This window comes from Abramis brama (assembly GCF_963993115.1).
Source record: "Abramis brama genome assembly, chromosome: 7".
Lineage (NCBI taxonomy): Eukaryota > Metazoa > Chordata > Actinopteri > Cypriniformes > Leuciscidae > Abramis > Abramis brama.
The window spans coordinates 41,103,926-41,130,996 of NC_139969.1; the positions used below are offsets into that span (position 1 = coordinate 41,103,926).

The 27,071-nt window shown below is 39.9% G+C and overlaps 3 protein-coding genes across 4 annotated transcripts in view; all 3 read left to right on the forward strand.

Annotated features, from left to right (window-relative positions):
- dspa (desmoplakin a) overlaps positions 1-21,101 on the forward strand; it is a 43,730-nt gene extending 22,629 nt beyond the window's left edge. The window contains exons 6-25 of one of the 2 annotated variants that reach the window (XM_084120576.1): positions 2,953-3,078; positions 3,598-3,657; positions 4,943-5,110; positions 5,671-5,775; positions 6,620-6,715; positions 7,577-7,702; positions 7,789-7,941; positions 9,392-9,546; positions 9,636-9,762; positions 10,428-10,614; positions 11,183-11,481; positions 11,686-11,864; positions 12,176-12,314; positions 13,112-13,305; positions 13,427-13,589; positions 13,836-13,919; positions 14,007-14,114; positions 14,549-14,647; positions 15,918-17,744; positions 18,063-21,101. In XM_084120576.1, coding sequence (XP_083976702.1) covers positions 2,953-3,078; positions 3,598-3,657; positions 4,943-5,110; positions 5,671-5,775; positions 6,620-6,715; positions 7,577-7,702; positions 7,789-7,941; positions 9,392-9,546; positions 9,636-9,762; positions 10,428-10,614; positions 11,183-11,481; positions 11,686-11,864; positions 12,176-12,314; positions 13,112-13,305; positions 13,427-13,589; positions 13,836-13,919; positions 14,007-14,114; positions 14,549-14,647; positions 15,918-17,744; positions 18,063-20,540 — 6,873 coding nt within the window. In that variant the 3' untranslated portion in view covers positions 20,541-21,101. The remainder of the gene's footprint in view (positions 1-2,952; positions 3,079-3,597; positions 3,658-4,942; positions 5,111-5,670; positions 5,776-6,619; positions 6,716-7,576; positions 7,703-7,788; positions 7,942-9,391; positions 9,547-9,635; positions 9,763-10,427; positions 10,615-11,182; positions 11,482-11,685; positions 11,865-12,175; positions 12,315-13,111; positions 13,306-13,426; positions 13,590-13,835; positions 13,920-14,006; positions 14,115-14,548; positions 14,648-15,917; positions 17,745-18,062) is intronic. The other variant, XM_084120577.1, reaches the window with a different exon arrangement.
- ccdc13 (coiled-coil domain containing 13) overlaps positions 1-27,071 on the forward strand; it is a gene marked incomplete at its 3' end in the record, with an annotated part of 264,989 nt that overhangs the window by 207,166 nt on the left and 30,752 nt on the right.
- Positions 23,871-26,627, forward strand: higd1a (HIG1 hypoxia inducible domain family, member 1A). The gene is made up of 4 exons (XM_084120562.1): positions 23,871-24,194; positions 24,892-24,972; positions 25,554-25,688; positions 25,786-26,627. Exons 2-4 carry the CDS (start codon positions 24,897-24,899, stop codon positions 25,869-25,871), a joined length of 297 nt encoding a protein of 98 aa, XP_083976688.1. The 5' UTR covers positions 23,871-24,194; positions 24,892-24,896; the 3' UTR covers positions 25,872-26,627.

Below are 27,071 nucleotides of genomic sequence, written 5' to 3' on the forward strand. Positions count from 1 at the left end.
GCTCTGCTGAGACACTCCCACACCACTTTCCCTTTAAAGCAAAGGAGTGGCGAACGAGCAAGACTTAAACTGTGTGCAGAATCAGCAACAGATTCACTAAGCCAGTGTTGTGTTGTCGAGCTCTTTGCTTGTTTGTTTCATAGCAACTGTACACTGTAAAAATGGTCACTTATAGAGCTGTACGATTAATCGCTAAAAGATCTCAATCTTGAATCAAATATGTGATCTCATTCCTGAATGACAGTGATTCAGCTCTGTCTGTATATTAAACCTCTGACGAGTCGATCACAGTGATCCAGATCTGATCCAGAGAGAGCCGTTGTCCTGTATAGATATGAAACATCTTCACTAACAGTGTTTTCAACACACAGTATCATTATAATCATTCATATTAATCACAGAAGCACTGGGATAAAAGTTTATAGGTCAGATATAAACACTGATGTCTACGGTAGCGATCCAAATACAGTAAACCAGCTTTTACTCGACACTTCAAATAAAGATTGTGTCATTACATCGTTACACCAGTAGGTGGAGACAAGAGACTGTTAAACGTGTGTTTGTCATTGAATCATTCGCTGGAGAGATTCGGTCAAAAACACTGATTCATCCAGTCAGGGAACCAAGTCATTGAATCATTCACTCAAAACGACAAAAAATTCTAATTAATGAAATATTTTTAAATAGACTGCAGCAATTAACATTTTGTCAGAATCTCTAGTAAAAAACACGTTATTTTGTTTGGTTGTTCATTCAGAATCGATATCTCAGTTTGAAACAAAATTATTGTGATTCTAAAATATTTAATATTGCAGAGTCAACCTAAGTGCATTCATGTATACCAACAAAATCATTTTAGTGGGTTAAATCAAGTAAAAAAAACATTTGCACATTATCATCCACCTGTGACACACACACACACACACACACATTCTTGTACATCTATCTTTATGAGGACATTCATTGACACAATGCAATCTCTAGGCGCTTACCCTAACCTTACCCATCACAACTAAGTGCCAAACCCGAACCCTTACCCTAAACCGACCCTTAACCTCATTATAACCTTATCCCTAAAACACAGTGTTGACCCTCAAACAGGCCTTTAAAGGCTCTCAGAAACTGAGGACTGGACAAAATGTCCTCACTGTATTCTCTTTGTCCTCACCCCAATGGTCTAAAACTCAAACTGGTCTTCACAAAGATAGTTGTACAAGTACACACACACACACACACACACACACGCACACACACTGAGGTTAGACAGAGAACACATTGTTTCTCTGAGCAGGAAGGGGGAGGAGAAAAACAGGGAGTGTCTGTAGCAAAAGAAGCGGAGAGAAAGCAGTGAAAGTGAGTCTGGTGAAACTGGTTTACTGCGCTTTAACACTCTTGTCTCTGTCGGAGTGAATGCTTGAAATAACTCTCCTAAAGAAAACCACAGCGCTGTGTCTCGCCCGTCCCACGGACCCTGATCACACACATTACAGTAGGAGAAGCCACACACTGCTCTCAGATCAGCTGATGTTAATGATCACACACTGACCCCTACAGTTCATCAGTGGTGATGATGAAGATGATGATGATGATGAAGCGCACGATTATTCACCTGAGGTCAGACAGATTAAATGATGAGCTTTAGAGTGTGTCAATTCTGCAGACTTTACTGAAATAAAAGGATGAGTCCACAACACAGGAATACAGCGGGAAACCCCATTCCTGCTTAGACAATTCCTGACAATCAGCCTAGGAAATGGAGGCTATATTTACACAGGATAATGACGTGAATAACAGGAAGAGAATATTACAACAGTGGTTAAAATCACCAGATAATGCTGCATCCCAGTTCACATACTTGCACTGTGCACTCAAGTACGTACTGTACTGTAACTGTGGGAAAAACCAACATGTCAAACTTGTTACATGAATTCTGTCACAGCTCACTTCCTCGAGGACATGAATTCCGAACGGAATTCCGCATTCTAATTCTGATTCCGCACACATGCATGAAGAGAATGTGCAGAATAAGAGTGCTTGAAACTAATCAAAATAAGGAACAACAGAACAGAAAATACATTACTTTAATATGCATTGAATTTTTTATTATTATAGAAATTATAATATATAACACACACAAAAAAAATAAATATATCTTTTGAATGCAAATGTGAGATTTGCGATGATCAAATAGACATTGCAGTAATTCTGCCTCTGGCGCACAGAGTCCGCTTCTGAGGTTTCCTGAAGCGTGTGTTGTTTACATTGCAGGAATTATGGGCCGCATTACAGAAAGATTAAACTTTACAACCCTCTCTTATCGGTTTGGTAACCATGGCAATTTCAGTTAGGACCTCATTTGGGACAAAAGCTATTACAAAAGGACATTTCTTAAGTGCATAATCTTATCTTAACTACAGATATAGGAAAATGGTATGGCAGAAGCATCCTAACTCCACAAACAACCCTAAAAACTGTCTTAACTTTAGGACAACCCCAATGGTGTCCTAACTTCAAAAGTATCTGAAACTATAAAAGCCTCATAATAACAGCCCTGTTTGAGAAGGGCGTCACGTTTATTAATGAGACAAGATGAAGATCAGCGATGTTTGATGGTGGACACCCAAATGATGTGCTGTTGAAGCTTATCAAAACTTCACTTAATGAAAAGCACCACTTATTTTTTCACAGCAGCTGTTTGCTTGGTAACAGACCTGAGAGTTGATCACCGAACTCGATGGAGGGGTTTAAGATTTAAGAAGACTTAAGATAGATAGTTTCTGTGGTTTCCGACAGGTTCTGAAACAGAAGGTTAGGGTTAACTGGGTTATTCTGACTTAACTTACCCAGTTTAATTGGTAAAATTATCTGCTGTTTCGGTCTTTACATGATGAAATGAGAAGATTGCAGATGTTGGTGTTGTGTGTTGTTCATGTGTGTGTTTGTGTGTTGCAGAGACTCATTGAGACATCACCCTTCGGTGAAGATACTGAGACCATCAGCCAGCAAATCCTGAATCACAACAAGTTCCACAGTTCGATCCAGAGAAGCCTGGAGGTGGACCGGGCTCGGGATGAGCTGGTACGAGGACTGAAGCTCTTTCACACCGAAATCCCAGTTCATGTCCTTCATATGATTGAGTGGGGATAGTAAAGGCCTGTTCACAGCCAGAACGATAACTATATTAGTTGTGTTTATTATAAGCGCTCTGCAGTTTTGTCGTCTGTCTCTTTAAACGCTCAAGCTCTTTAAAGCTGGATGGATTCTGATTGGCTGTCAAAGTTTTTATCATTCATCAGCTGGAAAATAATCGTTCTGAAAGTTATTATTAACGATATAATTTCTCTGTACCGTTATCGTTGTAGTTGAGCTGTGGATTTTTAGAACGATATCTTTATCGTAACAGTAATCGTTCTCAGTGTGAACGGGCCTGAAGAGGATGAAGCTCGGACCAAATGAACCAATCAAACTAAGTTTAAGTGTTTAAGCATTCGAAATTGGATGCCTGATTCATGATTATGATAAAACATGTGATGGGGAAGAAAGAGTGTGAGTGTGTGTTGTTGAACTGTGAGTGTGACGAGTGTGTTTGTGCTTCAGCTGCAGAGCCGAGAGAAGGGTGGACTCCACGCGCTGGACCAGGAGTGGGACACTTTACAGGTCAGATGACCAGACACACTCACAAACACCGACTCTGAGCCTTACACACGTCTTTGATCATGTCAAGTCAAGGCAACATTTATTTCTATAGCACATTTAAAAGCAACAGAGTTGCACCAAAGTGCTGTACAATAAAACATTGAGCATGTGAAAATAAAGCATAAAGAGAAACCATGCAACGTACAAAATATAAAAACTTTAAACAAAATACAATAAAAAAAACATTAAACCTTTAACTAAAATAATAAAAAGCCTAAGACAATAAGACAAATACAATTTAAGAGATTTAACTTACCTTTGTTTATTGTTCTCAGCAGATAATAACAAGCAATGTAATATTACAATATTCAGATTATTATTTCATGTGCTTTACAGGTAGTTCAAATGTTGTGAAATGTTTAATATGCAGTGCTTTTAGGAGATACTGTTAAGGTTAGAAGGTTAGAATCAAGTGCCACTTCGTAGAACATCAATAAGGATGTTTATAAAAGCCTCAGATCTTGTTTGGTCATAATGGTGCGATCATGCCATCATAAAAGAGCTGCCCAATCAGAACGAGCCATTTAGAGGAAACCAAAGCATTCTCATTCAGTCACTAAATCATTTCACGATATGCTTAAAACGGAGACGTTTTTCCTTGAGTTTTTCACGTACAGATCCGCGAAAACGACTGAAAACGCTGTATTCTGCTGTCAGACCAGTAGATGGCGATGAAACACTATAGACTGAACACATAATACGCAAGTGCATGACATCGTCGTCTTCAGAGATTCACGTTTTTGTTGTTTACACGGAGACCGTTTTCAAAAACTTGCACTTTGAAACCCGTTTTTTCAAAACTTTGCGTTTTCAGGCTCCCAAAACGTGAACGAACGGCCAAAAAAGTTTTACGTTTTTAGCTGAAAACGATGGCGTGTAAACAGCCCCTCAAATACAGGAATAACTTTTCAAAGACTCCACTAAATGAACATGAGGAAGGCGAGAAACTCTTATAAATAAATACACTCGCAGGAAATGAGGCACAGGTGAGAACAATAACACATGATAAACTGGCGGGAAACTGAAGTGAAACACAATGAGGGCCTCTAGTGGCCAAAACTAGTCCATAAATGTAACATATTACTTAAATAAAAGTAAAAATTTCCAAAAGTAAACACTATGAATTGAAAGGCTTTAATTGAATAAAAGGCCAACCAACCCTTTGTTCAGTGTATCTCTGGCTTCTCTCGTCATGAGCCGAATCCTGCATTCACACGCGTGATGGTTTCTTCTTCCCTGCGAGCAGAAGATGTCTCATCTGCGCATATCTCAGCTGCGAGACCTGCAGGGCATCATCGAGGAGATCTCCAGGGCCATCATGTGGGTCAACGACCGAGAGGAGGAGGAGCTGGTGTTCGACTGGGGCGATAAGAACATCGACACCTACATCCCTCGCAAACAGGAGAGCTACTCGGTGAGACACACACACACACACACACACACACACACATTAACTCCATCCATCTGCAGTCTGTGCAACACAGGCCGAGTCTAGCGATCTAGTTGCCTTAGTTAACTGCAACATATTAGTTAACTGCAACATAAACTAGATAATGTATTAGAATAAACAATACATGTATTAATTGGTAACACTTTACAATAAGGTGCATTACTTAACTAGCTTAGTTAACATGAACTAAGAATGAACAATACTTCTTCAGCAATTATTAATCTTAGTTAATGTTAATTTTAACATTTACTAATACATTATTAAAATCAAAGGTTGTATTTGTTAGCATTAGTTAATGCACTGTGAACTAACATGAACAAACAATGAACAGCTGGATTTTATTAACTAACATTAACAAAGATTAACTAATACAGTAACACATGTATTGCTCATTGTTAGTTCATGATAGTTAATACATTAATTAATGTTAACTAATGAACCTTATTGTAAAGTGTTACCTATTAATGTATTTATTAAAACTATCATGCATGATTTTAGCTTCTAATGTGTGTGGTTCCTGCTAGAAACTGATGAGTGATCTGGAGGAGAAAGAGAAAGAGCTGAATAAGCTGAAGACGAAGGTGGACGTCCTCCTGAAGAACCAGCACCCGGCGTCAGATAAGATCCAGGTGAGGACTGAGGACTGAGGCACGGCTCACACACGACACAGCTTGACACAGCTTCTCTCATCCTCATGCGGAGTTTTCAAATGTCTGCATTCCTGATGAAATGGCCAGAAAAGGAGATTTGAATCATTTATTATAAATGTGATTCACAGCTGTGATTTTTTTTAGCCAATCAGGACTTGCTGGAGATCAATTATCACATATGTGCTTATTGTGCACCATTTCCAATCAGTCTGTCATTTTTACAATTCTAAAGAAATGTGAAAATATTAGCTTGAAATCATTGTTTTAAAGAAGTGCATTTATTTTGATGTTGACTAACACACTAAAGCACAGTGTAGTGTACTTGATTATAATTGAACTGTAGTGTGTTATACATTACATTTAAAGTTAGTAAATGTACTAAATTGCAAACTTCCTCATTACAGATGTACAACATGAACACGACCTCAGCTTTAGGCTGTAAAAACATGTCTCGTTCGTGCTATAATCGTGCAGATCATGGAGTGGAGGTTTGCTAGTGTGATTTCAGACTCGTGATTTTTCTCAAGCGAACAATAAAATTAGTGAAAAAAGCCCAAAGCCCGATCCTGAGCCACATATAGAGTCCAGAGAGACACGTGTGGTGGGCTCTTTTACATTTTTTGACAATCACATAGCAATCATTTTCCATAGTTAATAATTTTACAATCATTTTAATCTATTAATTTAGCTCGAAGCACTTGGTATGCAGACTCAGATCTGTTTCAGACTGTTGTATTAGGCTCACGTTAGCTTGTTGAGCTGAAGCGTCTGGTTTACGTAAAGCTTCATGATGTGAATGAGCTCTTCTCTCTGCTTCTGTCAGGCGTACATGGACACGCTGCAAACCCAGTGGAGCTGGTTACTGCAGATCACCAAGTGCATCGATGTCCACCTGAAGGAGAACGCCGCCTACAGCCAGGTGAGGGCTATAGCCTGTATATACTGTATATTGTTGTGACGAGGACTGAATTGGTGAATATTCACGTGAACAGTAGAGAAACACGTTGCATGTGTGTCCCAGTATCAGATCTGTGCATTACTGAATGGAATCGTATCTTAATCAGCAGCACTAATGTTGATCACCACCAAAAACATCTAAATCTGGGTGACAATCTGTAAACATTAAATATGGTTTAACAATTATAGCCATGAGACATAAACAGGTTTTTACTGTAAGGAAAAAAAAACACCTATTAAGCTTTTTTATGTAAAGTTATATCACATTTTAAGAATTTGTTTCCATGACCAGGTAATGGGTGAAAGCCTAAAATGACTGTAAAAATTTAGAGCCCAAATAATAAACAATCATTTGAATGCAAGTGATTTTATGAATGATAAGCTACACATTTCCACTTTTAATTCCTTCTAAAATTGGCCCCATGTACACTGTAACCTTTATTTATGCTCAATTATGTTTTGTCCTCATGAAGAATGTTTACATGCATAATTGAGCTTCTGTCTGAGTATAGGTCACACAATGCATCAATATTTGTAGGAATAACATGTTGCATACTGCAGGATTATTATCATTAACTAAAATTATTAAAAACATTTCTGCTAACTGTAAGCTAAATTAGAAATTAGAAATCTTGCCTTTGCAATAAACTTGAAGTTGATGCACTAAAATGATTAACTGGAAATACATCAAACTAAAATTGAAAGCCCCAGTCCCTCTTCACTGTAACTGCATTGAAAAGAGCAACCAGTCCGTCATTCAGCGTTTCTGTTTTGTGTTGTATGGAAGAAAGTAAGTTTAATTTGTGTTTTTATTGGTCTGTAGTTCTTCAAGGAGGCGAACGAGACGTACACCAGACTGCAGAGAGACCACGAGGGCATCCGTAAGAGGTTCACCTGTGACAAGAGCACACCTCTGGAGAATCTCACAGAACTGCTCAAAGGCCTGGAGGTACGACACCTGTCGAGTCGAACACGTGAGGACTGCTGCACGATCCCTCTGTGCTCACTGAATCCTGTGTGTGTGTGTGTGTGTAGAAAGAGAAGGAGAGGATGATGGAGAGCAAGAGGCAGGTGCAGACGCTGGTCAGCAAGTCCAAGAACATCGTGTGTCTGAAGCCTCGTAACCCCGAGGAGAAGAGCAGCGGTCAGGTCATAGTGAAAGCTCTGTGTGACTTCAAACAGGATCAGGTGAGTGTCGTCCTCATATATAAGTGACGTCTTTATGAATCATTCATTCAGTAGTTATTTCTATTGAACTGAATAGTGTATAGAACAAAACTTTTGAATGAATGATTCAATGACTCAAGGTCCTCGAACACTGAGTCAGAGTGTTTTTTGTATTCGTCATCCTAAAAATTTGTCACGCACAGAAGCCTTGCACACTGAGTCCGATGCGTATTTATTAATCCGCTGTGGAAAAAATTTGCAAAACAACACAAAATGGAGTCTTGAAGCAGTGAGAATGATGTTGTTGTCCTCTCTCTTCTTCTTCTTAAGCTTTGCTAGCAATACTGGATATTGAAGACCAACAATTTCCATGAAACAATTGATCCTTGAACAGTCATTTGTCGCCACCTACTGGTGTAACAATGTAATGATACAATCTTTATTTGAACCATTAAGTTACTTTTAAAGGTGATTTACTCTATTTTGATCACTTTTGTAGAAATCAGTGTTTATATCCGAACTATATAGGACCCAGAGTTTAGGATGTGTGCATGTACTCCTAGGAAATTCATATTTATGAGTTGTGCACTTCGTTGGAGCAAGATTTCATTTTCTTAACTCTTTCCCCGCCAATTTTTGCCAGCCACCACCAGCATGGTGGTTTAGTGTTTTGTTGAATGAATAATGTTTAATTCTAGCTTCATGCATTCTTTTTTATCAACACTAAAATGTTGCACGTTTCATAAAAAAACATTATGAAGAAAAAGCAGAAAAAAACTGCTATGTGCATAAGCATTGCTTTTATTGCTTATAAGAGCGCAAGAGTAATGTATAACTGTGAAAACATGGAAAGTTGGAAATGTCTGTCAATGGCGGGAAGCGTAAATTAACTACACAAAATACAGCAAGGTCTTTTGGTTACACTTTATTTTAAGGTGTCTGTGTTATTGTGTAATTATGCATTTAAGTACTGAGAAATAATAATTAACTACATGTACTGTAGAGTTAGGGTTTGGTTTAGGGTTAGTTGCATGTAATTATGCATAATTTATAGTTATTACTATAGTAACTACCGTTTTTTAACCCTACTTCTAGAAAATTGCTGCAGATACCAAGCGCATAATAACTTTTTCAGTTTCTGATATGAGTAAACATTCAGTTTCAACAAAAAATTACCATCAACTATAGACGTTACATCCATTGATTCTGCCATGTTTCTCAGTGTGTCCCACTCTTAGTTATGCCTTATGTGTTATGTGCTGGCGTTCATGTGTGTGAACATGACCTGAACGCACCAGCCTCCAGCTGTCATTTTCAAGTAAACCCAAAGGCCTTGTTTAGTTGTTTCAGGTGTCATTTAATGCTAGGACTAAATTTAGTGTGTAAACGCAGAGTGCATGTATTTCTGATGTTTCTGCAAACCCATGTGAAACACTGAAACACTGTGTGTGTGTGTGTGTGTGTGTTACAGAGGGGGATTATGAAGAACAACGAAGGCATCCTGAAGGACAACACGCAGCGCAGCAAGTGGCACGTCACCGGACCAGGAGGACTGGAAATGCTGATCCCATCCGTGTGTCTGATCATCCCTCCGCCGAACCCTCTGAGCATCAGTCTGGCACAGAAGTACGGCACAAACACACATGCACACAGATCACAGAGCAGCTGACAGGGTTATAGAGCAGAAATGCATTGATTCATCTCTTGGCTGGCAGGAACGAGCAGTATTATGAAGCCATCATGTCCATCTGGAGTCAGCTGTACATCAACATCAAGAGTCTGATCTCCTGGCAGTACTGCATGAAGGACGTTCAGCACATCAACTCCCTCACGCTCACAATGGTAGGAGACGATATGAGCTTAATGCCCTCCAGTGGCTTCTGGATGCTTACCGTTCCATAAATAATAATAAAAACATTATAAATTTGCGAATTTATGCTAGAAGAACAAGAGCAAATATCTGCCAATGGGGTCAAAAAACATTCAAAGGGAAAAGAAAAGGATTTTTCCGACCTCACTGGCAGATATTTCTTCTGGTTTTATGCAACAACAACAAAACGCTCTTCATTTTGCTTTTTCAGAAACCAAGACTTAATATCTTAAGTCTCTTTTTGCTTTTTAAGTAAATGTATCTTGATTTAAAGAATATTTCAGCTATTTATCCTGGAAAACAAGACAAAAGCACTAAGTGAGAAAACTATTGTTTTGTAGTGTGTAAAGCCGCTTTGACTTGATCTTTGGTTGTGAATGGAACCATGTTTCTCCAATGTCTCAATCTATGGCTGCTTTAGTGAATCGTAATTAAACTTAAAACTTAAAACTCATTATATCCATATATGTATTTTTGCTATGTATCTTGATTTAAGAATGTTTTAGATATTTATACTAAAGGATGTGAGAAAGTCATTATTTTGTAGTTTGTAACTTGATCTTTGGTTGCACATGGAACCATGTTTCTCCAATGTCTCAATCTATGGGTGCTTTAGTGAATCTTTTGTCTGTTTTAGCTGTCAAAAATGCGTCCTGAGGAGTATCGCAACATTATTAAGAGCCTGGAGATCCACTACCAGGAGTTCATGCGTAACAGTCTTGGCTCTGAGATGTTTGGCGATGAAGACAAGAGAAGGATGGAGCAGGAATACGCTGGAGCACAATCCCACTACGACCGGCTGGTGATCCAACTGCCCAACTATAGTAAGACCAAAGACACGTTCAGCACATGTTCAACACATCCAGTCTCATGGACTAATTATTATAAAATGGTTAGTTCCAATCTTTGATTCTGATTGGTCAATAGCTGTGTTTTATTCATGATAAAACATGACTACAGTTAAGGGGTTTCCCGTTGCCCTGACACGCTAGTCATGTGTCAGTTGCGTCTTGCTTCTCCGTGTTCACAAGTTTCAGTCCTTTCAATATAAAAGTCTTCTGACTGACAGACTCACACATTAAGACAGTCTTTGTCGCCATCCAGTGGCGCAATAACGTAGCTTCTGTTGCTGTTCACGGTCAGGGACTGCTTTTTCCAGCGGAAGGAAGGCTTTTAGTGAATTTACATCATGAAAGTTGCATTGATACATATTTTTCAGTTTTAATATTTGTATTGTTTGGTAACCGTTTTATAAAAGCAATAAGGTACGTGAGGCTAGTGCTGCATCATGAACAAGTCACCGCTTCACAGTGTTGAAGTTGCCCATCCATGATTTAGGATGAGTTCATTTAATTACTGTTGCTTTACAAAGGAGTTGTGTTTGTCTTTCAGGGGACAAAGGAGTGAAAACTGAAGTGGTGACAGATGGGAGGACGGTGGTGACGAAGACTGATAAAACAGTGGTGTCGACGACTGGGAAGACAGTGGTGACGGGGACTGGGACTGGGAAGACAGTGGTGACGGGGACTGGGAAGACGGTCTCCTCGGGGCTGAATGTCAATCTCATGTCAGAACTGAGCGCTCTCAGACGCAGACTAGAGGGAGCGGAGGCCGGCTTGATTCAGCATCTCCACGTGCCTCTGAAGGAGAACGGTGTACAGGAGTGCTCTCAGAGACTTGTGCTGCTGCAGGTACAGTCACACACTGAAACACCACTACCAGTGGCATAGTCTGCTGGGACAACCAGTGATGGACCAATATACTGGCCAAGCCGATTATCAGCCAATATTTGGATTTCCAGCATTATTATTCCAGCATAACAGTCGCCTCATAACCATATAGCAAGTTCATTTTTTATTTACTAAGTACATTTGCATAACGATCTGTTTGGTCAGGGTGTACATCATGATCTGGACACCATCCAGGACGAGTACCTGCATCTGAGGGAGAAGATCTTAAGAGAGCTGGAGGGAAGCACTAACCAAGAGCAGACGCGGTACCTGCGCTCTGAGCTGGACCTCATCAACCAGAAACTGGGCAGTCTGCAAGGATTCTCAGCCGCATATATCCAGAGGCAAGAACATTTAACAAGGACCTATTCTGCTTTTCTTCATGTTCATCTTTCTTTAGTGTGTAATGTTGCTGTTTGAGCATGAACAAGCTCTGCAAAGCTCCAGTTCTTCTCTATATCAGTGTCAGTGTTTCTGAACTCCCTGAAACGCCTCCATTGTAGTCTTGAGTTTCTTCCGGCCAATCAGAGCAGAGTAGACCAATCACAGCAGACTGGGCCATCTGACCAATCAGAGCAGAGTAGACTTGGGAAATGAACCTATGTAGTAATAATAATGAGTATAGTGTTTCATAGGTGTTTGTGTGTGTTTCCAGGCTCACTGCTCTTCAAGCTCTGATCCAGAGTCTCCTGCAGGCTGAGGACATCATCAAAGTCCACGAGGCTCGTCTGACAGAAAAAGAGACTTCTTCTCTTGATCTTAATGAAGTGGAAAGATACCGCACGACTCTGAAGGTGAACTTAATATTTGAGTTTATATATGAAGAGTTCAGATGCAAAAGCCTCTAAGTGCCATCTGAAATTTTCCTCTAGAACAGTTCACCAATCTCGGTCCTGGAGGGCCGCTGTCCTGCAGAGTTTAGCTCCAACCCCAATTAAACACACCTGAACCAGCTAATCAAGGTCTCACTAGGCATACTAGAAACTTTCAAACAGGTGTGTTGGAGCTGGTTGGAGCTAAACTCTGCAGGACAGCGGCCCTCCAGATTGGTGAACCCTGCTCTAGAATGATCATTTTTATCAAGCTTGTATATTTAAGTTCAATAATTTCACTTAAATGGCAATGCAAATTACCTATTAATTGTCATTTAAGTGAAATTACTTAACTTAAATATACAAGCTTTATAAAAATTATCATTCTAGAAGAAAATTTCAGATGGCACTTGGAGGCTTTTGCATATGAACTCTTCATATCTTAACTCTTAATATGACACCTTGTCTTTTTCTAATCGGTGTGTGTATGAGACCCGATCCATCATTTAGAGTCATTTTGACCCTAAACACATTTTGAGTTTTATGCAGTCTACCTATAGAATTATTGTTTCCACAATATAATATAAATGGTGGTTGTCATCATAACCTGAAACCTGATATAAGACAAGTTGGAGTTTATCCTAACTTTAAGAGGTTATTTATAATGCTTTTTAAGAGAGCTTTTTTCGCATGTCTCCACAAATGGCTCATTGTGACTGGAAATGATAGAGTATGTCACATGATATGTCTCATTTAATGTGATGTCTTGTGCCATGCAGAGAATGAAAGCAGATCTGGAGCAGAAGAAGGGTGTTTTGAAGGCTATGGAGTCGGAGCTGTCCAAGGCTGTTCACTGGAACGGTCAAATCGACAGATCTTTCCATCAGTGTGACGTCGACCTGTCCAGATACTCCGAGCTCGTAGGACAGATGACTGACCGCTGGCGCAGGATTGTGACTCAGATTGATAGCAGGTGTGGAGAGATGTGGTGCTGCTTCTTCTTCTGACATGTCTCGAATTTCAACATGCACGACTGTTGTGGAAAGCATCACAGCATATTTATAGTTGTAATCCATTCCTTGCTTGTTTGTCAGGGTATGGGACCTGGAAAAACAGGAGAAACAGCTGAATCACTACAAGCAAACAAGCTCCACAATCAACAAATGGATTCAGGAAACACGTCAGCGGCAAGATGCCTTACAGATCACTAAATTCAGCAGCTTGGAAAATTTAATTCACCACCTGGAACAGCAAAAAGTCAGTCCAATACACTCACAGATATGTGATTTTGTAATTGTTTTGTGTCAAAAAATGAGCATTAGCTCATGTATTTTATCAGGTTTTTTTTATTATAAATTTTTTTGTAAATGAAAATGAGAAATAACTGTTTGAAAGTCTGAAGTAAAATTATTTTGTACACATTTTTTTTTGTTTCAGTTAATTATGTAACCCTGACTTGGATAAAATATGTCCTATTGAGAAAAATATTTTGTCAATGAACAGGTGCTGTATTCTGAGATAAAAGGAAAGAAAGAAAAAGTGGATGATGTGGTCAGAGACTCAGACACATGTGCTGCCTCCATAAAGGTGAGACTGATATTTGTTGTATTGCTTATTACAAGTACATGTAGAAACGTTGCAGAAGGCTGAAGTCCAAGAACACTGTTTTGACAGGACTATGAGCTCCAGCTGGCGTCCTACAGCGCAGGATTGGAGACGCTGCTCAACATTCCCATCAAGAAGACTATGCTTCAGTCTCCAACCATTGAACTCAGGCAGGAGGTAACCAAACCTTTCACATGCTGCACTCAACATCGTCAACTATGGGGACAGTTCACACAAAAATCACAATTCTGCCGTAATTTACTCGCCCTCAAGTTGTTACAATCCTGTATGAGTTTCTCTCTTCTTCTGAACACAAAAGAAGATACTGAAAAATATGGGTAATCAAACAGTTGCTGGACATTTATGGGGAAAAAAGTACTCTGGAAGTCAATGGGTCCCATCAACTGTTTGGTTACTGACATTCTTCAAAATATCATCTTTTGTGTTCAGCAGAAGAAAGAAATTATTTGGAACAACTTTAGAGTGAGTAAATGATGATTTTCATTTTTGGGTGAACTAACTCTTTAACATCACAGTTCCCTCGATTAACTTTATCTTGAGTGTATCCGTACTCAACATGCCTTCATTGACTTATAACTGTTTCACTAAAGGCAACGGAGCTGCAGTCACACTACATAGAGCTCTTGACACGTGCAAGTGACTACACCAAATTCCTTGGGGAAATGCAGAAAAACATGGAGGACTTAATGGTAAGTGTTGTGACTCAGACAAGATGTGTTGTGAATATATCTTTCCAAATAATATAATATACGAGACAGCATGGAGTTAATGAGATGCCAGTGCCAAATTACATATAAATGAATTGATTTGATAGGCTTTTGTAAGCAGGGGTATTAACGTTAACTAACACTAATACTATTTAAAGTATTTGTTGACAAAAAAAATATTCATTGAAAAAATAAACGAAAATTTTATAATAAACTGAAAAAGGTTGTACTGAAATGAAAATAAATTAAGCCTAAATAGCAATACTACTAATGATAATAATAAAAATATGGCAAAAGCACATTACGAAATTACTAAAACCTTAACATGAAAATACTAAAATAACTGTTTGTAAGAGGTTAACATTGAAAATTTAAGTAAAATAAGTATACGTAGGGACAGTATTTGGAGTTTAACAGACAAAAAAAGTAGTTTTTTTCTAATGTAGAATGTTTTCTTTACATTTACAAGTCATTTGTTTGAAGACTATGAATGTGACTTATACTGAAGTGCACATATAGCAAAAGTGGCAAATAGTAAAACCGGTGGTTGAGAAAACTACTACACTTCTTAAAGTCCCCCTATAGTCAATTATTGTATCCCTTAAAACTCATTCCTTGAAAAAAAAATTCTTCATGCCTTAAAATAGTTGAACCAAAGACAGTGTCACTCGACACCCTTGCCTCATTTAGTATGCGTGGTTCTATGAATATGCAAATGAGCCCCGCCTCCACTCACTCACTCACTCAGCTCAGAGATCCACTGGTTGACGATCACACGTTGATCTGATTGGTTACAAGGTAGTTTGTGACGTCAGAAACACCAGCGATTTCAAAGCGTGTTTTTGAGACTGTCTTTGGTTCACTGCAGTTTTAAGGAGAAACTAATCAGCAATGGTGTCGACTTATGAATTTGAACATGGTTTGTCTTAAAGCATATTTAAAACATCACATAGACATATAAACAACATTAAAAGCTGGATTTTCACCACAGCTGGATTTTCACAGTGCTAGATTAAAGGACACTTGTTCAAGACACTACAGATCAGTCACTACATATAAGTAAAGTTAGCAGGTATAGGGTCAAGGCTGCATATTAGTAGTGCTGATGCCAAGTGTAGTACAAACAGGAAACAAGAATGAAGTACAGTGCTCAAATGCTTTCTTAGAAGTGAGAAATATTAAGTTGCAATTAGGTTAATTATTTATTTTGGTTTACTACCACTACTTAACATGGAATTTTCTTTTTAATTAGAGATGGAAGACTGAAATTGGGTGTTTGGAGGAGAATCTGAGACGTCACAAGGAGAACCTTGACGATCAAACCCGGAAGAACAAGTCACTGGAGGACAGTCTGACTCACTATCGGCTGGAGCTGACCCAGTCCAAAGAGCAGCTTATGTCTATGGAGGAGGTGAAGAGAACCCAGGCTAGGCAGTGCAATGTTACTCAGGAAAGCCTGGACAGCACCCAGAATCAGCTGAAGGGCTTACAAGATGAGATGTCCCGCCTCACGTTTCTCATTGAGGAGGAGAAGCGCAAGCGGAGGCTGGCTGAGGAGCGGTACACCACCCAGCAGGACGAGTACGATCTTGCTATCCGCAAGAGACAGAAGGAACTGGACGAGCTCAGCATGTCCAAAAGCCAGTTTGAAAGGGCCATCAAAGACAAAGAGCGGGAGATTGAGCGGCTGAGATTACAGCTGGAGGATGAGGCCTCCCGGCGAAGTGCAGCAGAAGCTGAGACCTCAAAGGTAAGATCGCAGTTGACCCAGGACATTAATAGCCTAAAGCAAAATTTTGAATCTGAGATCCACATCACCAAGACCAGTATCCTCAAGTCAACACAGCAGAAGGATGAGGAATCGGCAACTCTGAGGCTTCAGATGGAGAGGTTAGCCTCTGAGAAAAGAGACCTGGAAGATGAACTTAGAAAGGTGAAGCTTTCTTTCTCCCACGCAGAAGCGGCACGGAGGAAAGCAGAAGAGGAGGCACTTCAGCAGAGGTCCTCAGTGAGCGAGGAAAGCAGGAGCAAGAGGGAACTGGAGACACAGATCCAGCTCATAATGCATCAAAGGGAAGAGACTGAAACAAGACACCGGGTGGAACTGGCAGATGCCAACAGAGTTGCTCAGGAAAGGGCCCGTGAGATTACCTTGTTGACCCAGAATCTACAAGACGAGACCCGACGGAGGAAAGCCATGGAGGTCGAGAATCATAGCATCAGACAGTCTCAGGCTGAGATACTCGCTAAGCAAACTTCAGCCACTGAGGTCATTAACAAGTTAAAGATCTCTGAACAAGAGCTCCTGGTGGTGAAGAGAGAGATGGAGATGCAAAAAAATGAAAGGAGCAAGTTGGAACAGAATGCCACCAGACTGCAGAGTCGCATCGGTGAACTGCAGTCCAAGGTGAACGAGTTGCAGGCTGAACTGGAGAAGGAGAAGAGGAATAGTCAGGATGACCTCACGAAGAGGAAAAGGATGGAAACGGAGCTAGAGAGGGTGAACCAGATGTGCCGGGAATACACCACTACCATCACCACTCTACGGGTCCATCAAGAGCAGGAAAGTACTTCTGGACGCAAGTATGAGCTGGAGCTTCGCAGCTCTAAAGAGGAGTTGGAGAGAATCCAGAAGGAGTACAAAATCACCTTAGAGAGTCTGGCCAAAGTGAATGCAGAATTGAAGGCTTTGCAGCAGCAGCTTCTACGGGAACAGGCCCTTGTCCGTGAGGTCAATCAGCGAAACGATTCCCTCTACAAGACCATAGAGGAGAAGACTCGAGCACTCAATGAGAGCACCAGCGAGATTGAGAAGTTGCAGAGCCTCACTCAGAATCTTACCAAGGAGCGTCTGCGGCTTGAGGAGGAACTGAGGAGTGTGCGACTGGAGCGAGATGATGTGAAGAGAAGCCTGAGCACCATCGACATTGAAAGTGCTTCCCGATTGTCCGCCATTCAGTTCCAGCTGCAAACCAGCAATAACAGAGCGCTGGAACTGCAGGAACTAATCAATGAACTGACTAAAGAGAGGGAAAGTTTAAGGGTGGAAATTGCCCAAATCCAAAAGCAATTCACGGAGGTATTTTTTTATGAGCGACACAACTGATTTTTTTTTTTCTAAATCAGTTGAATCAAAAATACATCACCATTTTAAGTTATATCACAATGGCTTTGCTGGGTAACGCTTTGCTGCATAATGTTTGAATGACCTTTGAAAGCATGTTTTCTGCATAACACTGCATGGTTGCAATCTATTTGCATATTTTCTCTAGTCTCCTAATTTTTGTTGTTTTATTCTAACCATTTTTCATTCATTTTTGAATTGTGTGATACATATTTCCTTTGTTAAATCCTCTAAATGAATCATAATCAGAAATATTTCTCTTTCTGTTTCCAGACTTCCATGATCATCCAGCGATCTGATGCCAACTACAAAGAGATTGTGCAAGAGAGAGATAGTCTTTTAATCAAACTGAAGCTGTCGCAACAGGACAAAGACAAGCAGCAGCGCTATGAAGAGGAGCTCAGGCGCATCAAACTCTCCTTGGAATCTGAGACGAAGCAGAAGCAGCGTCTCCAGGATGAAGTTGATCGACTTACCAAGGATTTCAAGTACTGGAAAAGCCAATACGAGTTAAAGGAGGGGCAGATCAGACAGAGTGAGGTAGATAAAGACAAAGTTGAGAGAGACAGGGCCTCCTTTCTGAGTGAGATCCAAAGATTGACCGCTGAGCTGAGGAGTGTGGAAGAACGCTACAAGACTCGTCTTCAGACCTCGGACAAGGAAATCTCAGAGCTCTCCCGAAGGAAGGAGACTTTGGAAATTGAACTGAGGAGGTTGCAACAGGGTCCGTGCGCAACCTGTAAGAATACGCAGATAAATGAGATTTCCAAGCCTGTCTGTGACGGTGGCGTCAAGAAAATCACAGTGAAAGGTCTGCGTGGAGAGGTCTCGCTCACGGAGCTAGTGGATTCCAACTTGCTTGATCAAACAGATTTGGATAAAATAAACCAAGGAAAACTAACAGGCAAAGATATCGAGTACAGACTCCGATCGTACCTGGGTGGCTCTGAGTGTATCGCTGGGATCTACGATGAGGCCAAGAATAGGGTCATGCCCTTTTACCAGGCTATGAAAGAAGGTCTGATTCGACGGGGAACCACACTGGAGCTCCTGGAGGCCCAGGCTGCCTCTGGTTTCATAATTGATCCGGTCAACAATGTCTGCATGACGGTGGAAGAGGCGTGGAGGAGAGCTCTTGTGGGAAAGGAGTTTAAAGACAAGCTACTCTCTGCTGAGAAGGCCGTGACTGGATACAAAGATCCTGCCACAGGAAACATAATCTCACTCTTTCAAGCTATTGAGAAGGAGATCATAGAGAAAGGTCACGGAATTAGACTGCTGGAAGCTCAGATTGCCAGTGGCGGCATCATAGATCCTAAAGGGAGCCATCGAATTGATGTGGAAGTTGCGTACAGGAAAGGCTACTTTGACCGTGAAATGAATGAGATTTTGTCGTATGATGGCGACGACACCAAAGGTTTCTTTGACCCCAACACCCATGAAAACCTCACGTATCTGGATTTGAAAAAGCGATGCATCACAGATCCTAAGACTGGGCTCATCCTTTTGCCTTTGAAGGACAAGCAGAAGCCGAAGCCGGTGAACACCTCTCAAAAGAACACGCTTCGCAAGAGGAGAGTGGTGATCGTAGACCCTGACACCGGCAAAGAGATGACCGTACGAGAAGCGTTCCACCGAGAGTTGATCGACTACGACACTTTTCTGGAGCTTTCCGAACAAGAGTGCGAGTGGGAGGAGATCACTATCGAAACTTCTCACGGAAGCAGACGTTTGCTTGTTGATCGCAAAACTGGAAACCAGTATGACATTCAAGAGTCCCTAGAGAGGGGGATTATAGATAAACAAACCTTGGAGAAGTACCGTGCCGGGACTGTGACACTCACTGAGTTTGGCGCTCTGATCACAAGTAAAAGCAGTAGTTCAGAGCTCGCCATCTGCTCCAGCAGTCCCGAGGATGTTGCTACTTGCAGTAGTCCCACGCAGATCGCGCCATCATCTCCAACCGTCCGCAAACGCTTTGCTAGTGTATCCATCACACTCTCCCCTCCATCTGATATTTTTGATGACCAGAGCCCCGTGGGAGCCATTTTTGATTCAGAGACCCTAGAGAAGATAACCATCCCCGAGGCACAGCGGCGGGGAATACTGGACAACCTCACCGCCCAGCGGCTCTTGGAAGCCCAGGTTTGCACTGGAGGAATTGTCAATCCTTCCACTGGCCAGAGACTCTCTCTGAATGACGCTGTACAACAGAGCATCATTGATGAAGACATGGCTGTCAAGCTAAAGCCAGCACAGAAGGCGTATGCAGGTTTTGAGGATGTGAAGACCAAGAGGAGACTTTCTGCCGCTGAGGCCATGAAGGAAAAGTGGTTGCCTTACGAGGCAGGGCAGAGGTTTCTGGAGTTCCAGTACCTGACCGGTGGACTTATAGAGCCAGAAAATGGCCACCGGTTGAGCATCGAGGAGTCTATCCGAAGAGGATGGCTTGACGGCAGAGGGGCACAAAAGCTGCAGGACACGAGGAACTACATTAAGAACCTCACCTGTCCTAAAACCAAACTTAAGATCTCATACAAAGAGGCAATGGATAACTGCATGGTGGAGGAGAACAATGGCATGAAGATGCTCCAGGCTACCTCCATGTCAACTAAAGGCATAAGCAGCCCGTACAACGTGTCGTCAGGACCAGGCTCTCGCACCGGATCTCGCACTGGCTCGAGAAGTGGATCACGCAGAGGCAGTGTTGACTACACCTCCTCTGTTTCTTACAGCTTCACCTCATCTTAGCTATACAGTTAGTCGTGATGCCTAAGCTTAGAGTGTACAATTTAAATTTAAGTAGGATATTCTAATCAGGAGGATTTCAGTATGGGTTTGGGATACAGAATGTAGATTGACTTGTTTTAAACACATCTTCTTTTACTTACTTTCACTAGCACTGATACATTTTCTTGGGTGTTTAAGATGTCTTTTAGATTATTAATGTAATGGTATTTTTCATTATTTACACAAGGGGATTTATAGATCTGTCATGATGTAATGTTTTCATCTTCCTAATTTGGTTTATTCCGTATATGAGATCGTTTCCAAATATTTTCCTTTTTGCATGTTTTATTTACATTTTACATTTACACTTATTCATTTAGCAGACACTTCTATCCAATAAATGTTACAAGCATTGCCGCACAAAGCCATTTACAAAGTTAGAAACAAGTACTCTTTTATCTGAATCGTCTGCTGGCTTGGTGTCGACATGCATCTACTAATTTCAAAGTAGAAATCATATATTTTGCCTATAATGAATTTATATTTGAACAATTTAAACAATAAAAAATATTAAAATATAAACTACCATTCTCTCTCTTACTTATTATAAGTCCAAATTATTTCTATAGCATCACATTTGAAATTTCCTTTTACTCTTCACACCTTTCTTTGCAACTAAAACCTACGAGAGTCAGGGTTGTAATTTGTGCTAGCATGTGATTAACTGCTGACTAAAATTACATGAAATATGTTTTTCATAACTGGAACATGGTACATTTGAGGTCTGATTGGTTAGTATTATGACAGCATGTCTCATGTGTAAATGCATTACTACAACCTGAGATGCATTAAATAAATTATGTAAATGAAAAGCACGGTGACACTTTATTGGTAACACTTTATTTTACAATGTCCTTGTTACATATACTTACCATAACAGTAAATGATGCATAATTACTAACCCTCAACCAAATCCTACCCTAACCCTATAGCAAGTACATGTACAGTAATTGCTTAATATTGCTCAGTACTTAAATATATAATAACACTGTAACAATGACACCTTAAAATAAAGTGTAACCCTTTATTTTATAGTGTCCTTGTTACACGTTACATGTATAGTTTCAGCAATTACGATATATTGTGCATAATTACAAGCAACTCTCCCCAAACCCTAATCCTAACCCAATAGTAAGTACAAGTAGTTAATTATTATTACTCAGTACTTAAATGTATAATTTCACTGTAACAATGACACCTTAAAATAAAGTGTAACCAAAAGCACTTCAGATGCAGCTTCTGTGCCACTTTTTGCAGATGCTGCTGATACTGGTTTCATTTGATTGGTAACATCCCAATAGTTTCTTATTATTCTAATTACATGAATTGGTTAAACGTAGGAATTTGACATAAAAGATGATGCTTACATTTGATGAGGTTTGAAAAAAGGCTTTATAAAGGTTAAAATACACCTGGAAATAAAATTGGGAGGCAAATATTGACCCTTAATGGAAAAATAGTTTTCTGTCGCTGAGTAATAGGAACCCAGCAATGGGCACCAAAAAAATGGGTGGCCCAATTAAACAGAGACAGAGTGAATCCAAACAGTCTTAAGTATAAATGAATATTTATTCAAACGTGCAAAATCATGGGAAAAAAATCCTAACCCAAATATATAACATTAATGGAAAAATTAAACAAAAAAGGGAAAAATCGTATCCAAAAACGAAAAAGCAATAATGCCAAATGCAAATTTTCCCAAAAAATAACAAGTACAAAGGCCACACTCTCCACTGCAGCCTCCATTAAACACAGACGAGCACAGTTATACTGGCGGCCAGCACCATTACCCCATGGGGAGGGACAAACTCACATACAACATTTTACACATTTTCCCATAAATAGAGAGTCTAGAAGAAACATTTTGTCATACTGTTCAAAATAGTTAATCTACTCTCTTATGCAACAGTTGTCCCGTGTTGTCCCTGAAACACCCAAACTCAAATAATAAGTGGTAGATTCCAATCCTTAGCGGAACCAAAGATTCCCGTTTCCCCGTCGGACCTCTAATATTATGGGACAAACAATACTACATAAAGACAGAGCCCGTCTATTCTCTGATAAAGACAACAGGCATTTCATTCACTCATTTCGATCGATAATCATAATAAACTCTTATGCCAGTAAACAGTCTCTGTGTGTTTGTGTGAGTGCATGTATTAACTCATGTTAAGTCCATGTTAAATGTGCGGTCAATCCGTGACACGCTGCACTGAACTGACCACCACAGAGAATATGAAGGATATGTAAATATTCATGAATCATGACAGGCCTAAACCAGCCAAGATACCAGCACAGAAACGTGTGTTTATTCTTAGATGTGAATATATAAAAATTTGGATCCGTGCCGAAAGAGAGGAGCCCAACGCCAGTTTCAGTTTCGCTTTAAATACATTAAATAATGTACATTATTTTTTTAACGTAATAATAAAATGCGACTGATACGCGGATGTTTGTTTCTGTCAACAACTTAAGTTTGAGCTGGTGCTGTTGTATTTTTAATAAGTCCATATTTACAGATGGGGTTGTGCCAATAAAACAAGCATATTGTGCTCATTACTCCACCCACAATAACTGTGGGTTTAACCAGAAGGAAGTCCTTTTCTAACCTATTTGATTTAAATACGTGCCTGTCCTCTACGCCTCTGGGAACAACCTGTTCTTGCACAGATCACCATGACTTTGCATCCTTTAATTTCGTTAAATCATCCTTACTAGCTATAATCCATAGCGACTCATTTCAGATGCAGCGCATTGAATATGTTCATGTTGTAAATAACACTAAATATGGTCATATTTGAGTTCAGACACCTAGTACCTATTTATGTATTCAACCTCATTTATAACATCAGTGGAATAATTCTAACATACTGTGCACTGATCAACAGAAGAACTGCTTATTTCAGTAGCAACGATGCAGTAAATATACTATTTATTTGTAATTTGTTTAACAGGGAAATACCTCAATGAAATACCATAAACATGATCCAAATAATACTGCACAACCTAATGTGAATTTATTAACAAATAAAAATTAAGTTAAAAAAATGAAAAAATAAAGAAGGACAAGTTGGGACAAAGATAAACGCCCTTTCCTGAAGGTAAAATGTAAATTACAGGCTGTAATTAATTTGTTGATGATGACGACGCTGACCTCACCTCAACTCAGGCGTTACACGTACAAGTACAGCACGCGAGGGTCACGCCCCTACTAGAGGTCACGCCCCTAGAGGTCACGCCCCTCACCGAGAAGGAACCAGGAAGGAACCTTTCTGGGAAGGAACTCGTTTGAAACCGCAGATTTCTGCAAAATAAAAGTTCAGATGGAAATACATGATTTCATAAACAAATAAATGGGTTTCTCAATGGTCTAATTTTATTTTCATGTCTTTTGGGATAACATAATACAACGTATACCGGTCTGGTTGTTTACTTTAACAGTTACGCCGAACAGTCATTTTAAAAATACTTTTATTTTGTAGAGTCGCCTGCGTCACATTGACGTAAGATATGTTACATCATCGTGTTCCCGTGCACGCTGTCAGTCACGCACATCAGTTACCGGCAGAGAAGAGCAGCTTCAGTCCAGTGTACAGCAGAAAACTACACACACAGGTATGTTATACGGTTAATTTATTATCTGAGTACTTTGCTTGTATAAATAATACGTTTAAATAACATAGGACGACATTTTAGTGTGTTTTCAGAGAGTTTCTGATCTCTGAATTATCTCTTGAGGAGATGTCGCATCTTTAATTGAAGCTTATAATAATAAGATCTAAATGTCATGGCTGTTTACATTTCATTACACATTTACTTTATTTAGTTAAAATAGGGTAAAGTCACTTTTTAAATGGCCTGTGTGCGTCGTTTGACCTTCATAAATCATGACTCGACTATCACTTTGAGCTGTCTGATTTCCTCAATCTGTGGCTAAGATGATGTGTTTGATGGATGTGTCATTAACCTCGTCTTGCTGCTACTCACACATGACATAAAGCCTCGAGACCTTCCTTTTGTAATAGTAACAGTAGGAGAAGTAACTTAATAGTCTTCTTTTGTAATAGTAGGAAATGATGTAATATGTTTCACAGTATAACATGGCTCATTAATGAATCTCTTGATATGTATGTGTCTTTAAGAGCCATTCAACAGATCAGTTGGCCAGATTGACTAATGTTGATTAATTGGCTGATATGTATCAATTTATTATTTTCTGTTTCATTTATTTACTGTTTTAATTACACCTGTCTGCAGTAGTGTCAGAGAATGGCCTTTCATCTAATCTTGGTTTGTTGTTTTTGCCTTTTAGCCAAGATGACCACCGTCGAATATGAAGACAATGAGTCCAAGTTCATCAGGAAAGCCAAGGAGAATCCCTTTGTCCCTGCAGGTAAACTCTCTCAACCCATATCTCGCTGTTAAATCTCATATTTCACTCTTAATAATAGTCTATTAATAAACACATTATATCTCTTTACCCATAAGTGTTGTTACAATCACTTTATTTCACATTATCTCTGCCCCTGGTGTGTGTGAGCGCAAGCGGAGATCCTCTTCTGTTTCGAGGCCGTCTTTAAGTGAAACCGCAAAGGTTTTGCTTAGGGATGTTATCGGCCAACATATCGGTATCAGCCGATATATGTTCATTTTTAATGTTATCGTTATCGGCCCGATAAAAACATTTGGCAGATATATTAAAGCCGATAAATAATGCACTATTTCCTCCAGCTGAGACACTTCAGATGCGCACTGTTTAGCGTTGGGTATCGGTTGAATTTTAACTATTCCGATTTCGTTGCTACTTCTCGATTCCAATAAGGTCATTTTTTAATATCGGTAATATAAGGTAATACTTTTTAATATTAATTTTTCCATATCAGTGCCTGCCCAGTTTTGCTGTTATACATGCACTGCGCTGACATGGCCCGTCGGTCTGACTGTGACGGTGTGTGTGTGTGTGTGTGTGTTCAGGGATGCTGGGCTTCTTTGCCATCGTGGCGTACAGGCTGATGAAGATGAAGAACAGAGGAGACACGAAGATGTCGGTCCACCTGATCCACATGCGTGTGGCGGCGCAGGGCTTCGTGGTGGGAGCCATGACTCTGGGTAACACAACCGTCCTCATCTCTCCTCATCTTCACCCTGCGTTACCCTGCTGTCAAGCCTGATCTGTGGTGTGTGTGTGTGTGTGTGTGTGTTGCAGGAGTGGTTTACTCCATGTACAAGGAGTACCTCCTGAAACCGGCTGAAGCACAGAAAGCCCTGGAGCAGAAGGCCCCGGAGAAGTGAAGATGTCCTTAATACCGCCTCATATTAAGGTGTCGCTTGTATTTATTGCACACAACATTTAGGACTTTTTTTTTTAAAGGATCATTTCTTTACACTGTTTCCTATTTAACATTTAATAAACCTCTGTGAAGAGGTTAGTGTGTCCGTTTTGTTGCCTGGCTTGTGTGAGAAACGTGAGGGATGGAATAGTGGCTATTTTTGTATCTGCCAACGACTATTTCTGTATTATATCAGAAGCGAACTGATGAACAGCGTATAATGGTTGTTTTTGACTGTATTTGGATTGATTTATGCTGCTTTTATGTTGATGTAGCATGAAGACCTCTGTACCTTATCATTCAAGATTTGTTATTTAAGTAGACTAAAGAAATTCCAGGACAACAACCGTAACAGACCATCATCCTAGTTACATTTGAGAAATGTCTAACGCACAGAACACAGAACGAAAGACTTCACTGCTGAATGATTTATGGTACTGGTTATTTACAGAATATTCAGGAGTTGAAGCAACTCTCTTAGGTGTGTGTGTGTGTGTGTGTGTGTGTGTGTGTGTGTGTGTGTGTGTGTGTGTGTGTGTGTAAGGAACAAGAGTCGCGTGTTCTTTTCTAGATGATCGATTGAAATAACTATGGCACCTTTTGTTTCATATTTCAAATGAAATTCACAATATTATACTTTTAGACTGACATATATTTTGAGGATCTCCGCTACAACTCTGTTTATCTTTGCCAATAAAAAAAATTGTAATTCAATAAAGACTTGTGTTTATTTCACTGTCGTGTGAGGTCTGAGATGTATGGAGGCTTGTTTCCGCCACAGAATAAAACATTGTCAAAGATAATTGTGAATTTTTATCTCGCAATTGCGAATTTATACCACGCAATTCTGATATAAACATAACATTCTGAACATGAAAGTAAATTGCAAGTTTATATCTCACAATTCTGACTTTATATCACGTAATTGCGAATTTATAACGCAATTCTGACTTTATGCAACTTTATATCACGCAATTCTGACTTTATAACACAATTGCAACTTTATATTACACAAGATACAAGATAAAATGTCAGAATTGCGAGACGTAAACTCGCAATTGTGAGATAAAAAGTCACAATTATTTTTTATTCTGTGGCGGAAACAAGCTTAATGTCCTTATGCGTGAGATGGCAGTTTTGTGTAGATGTGGTCAAGCTGTGC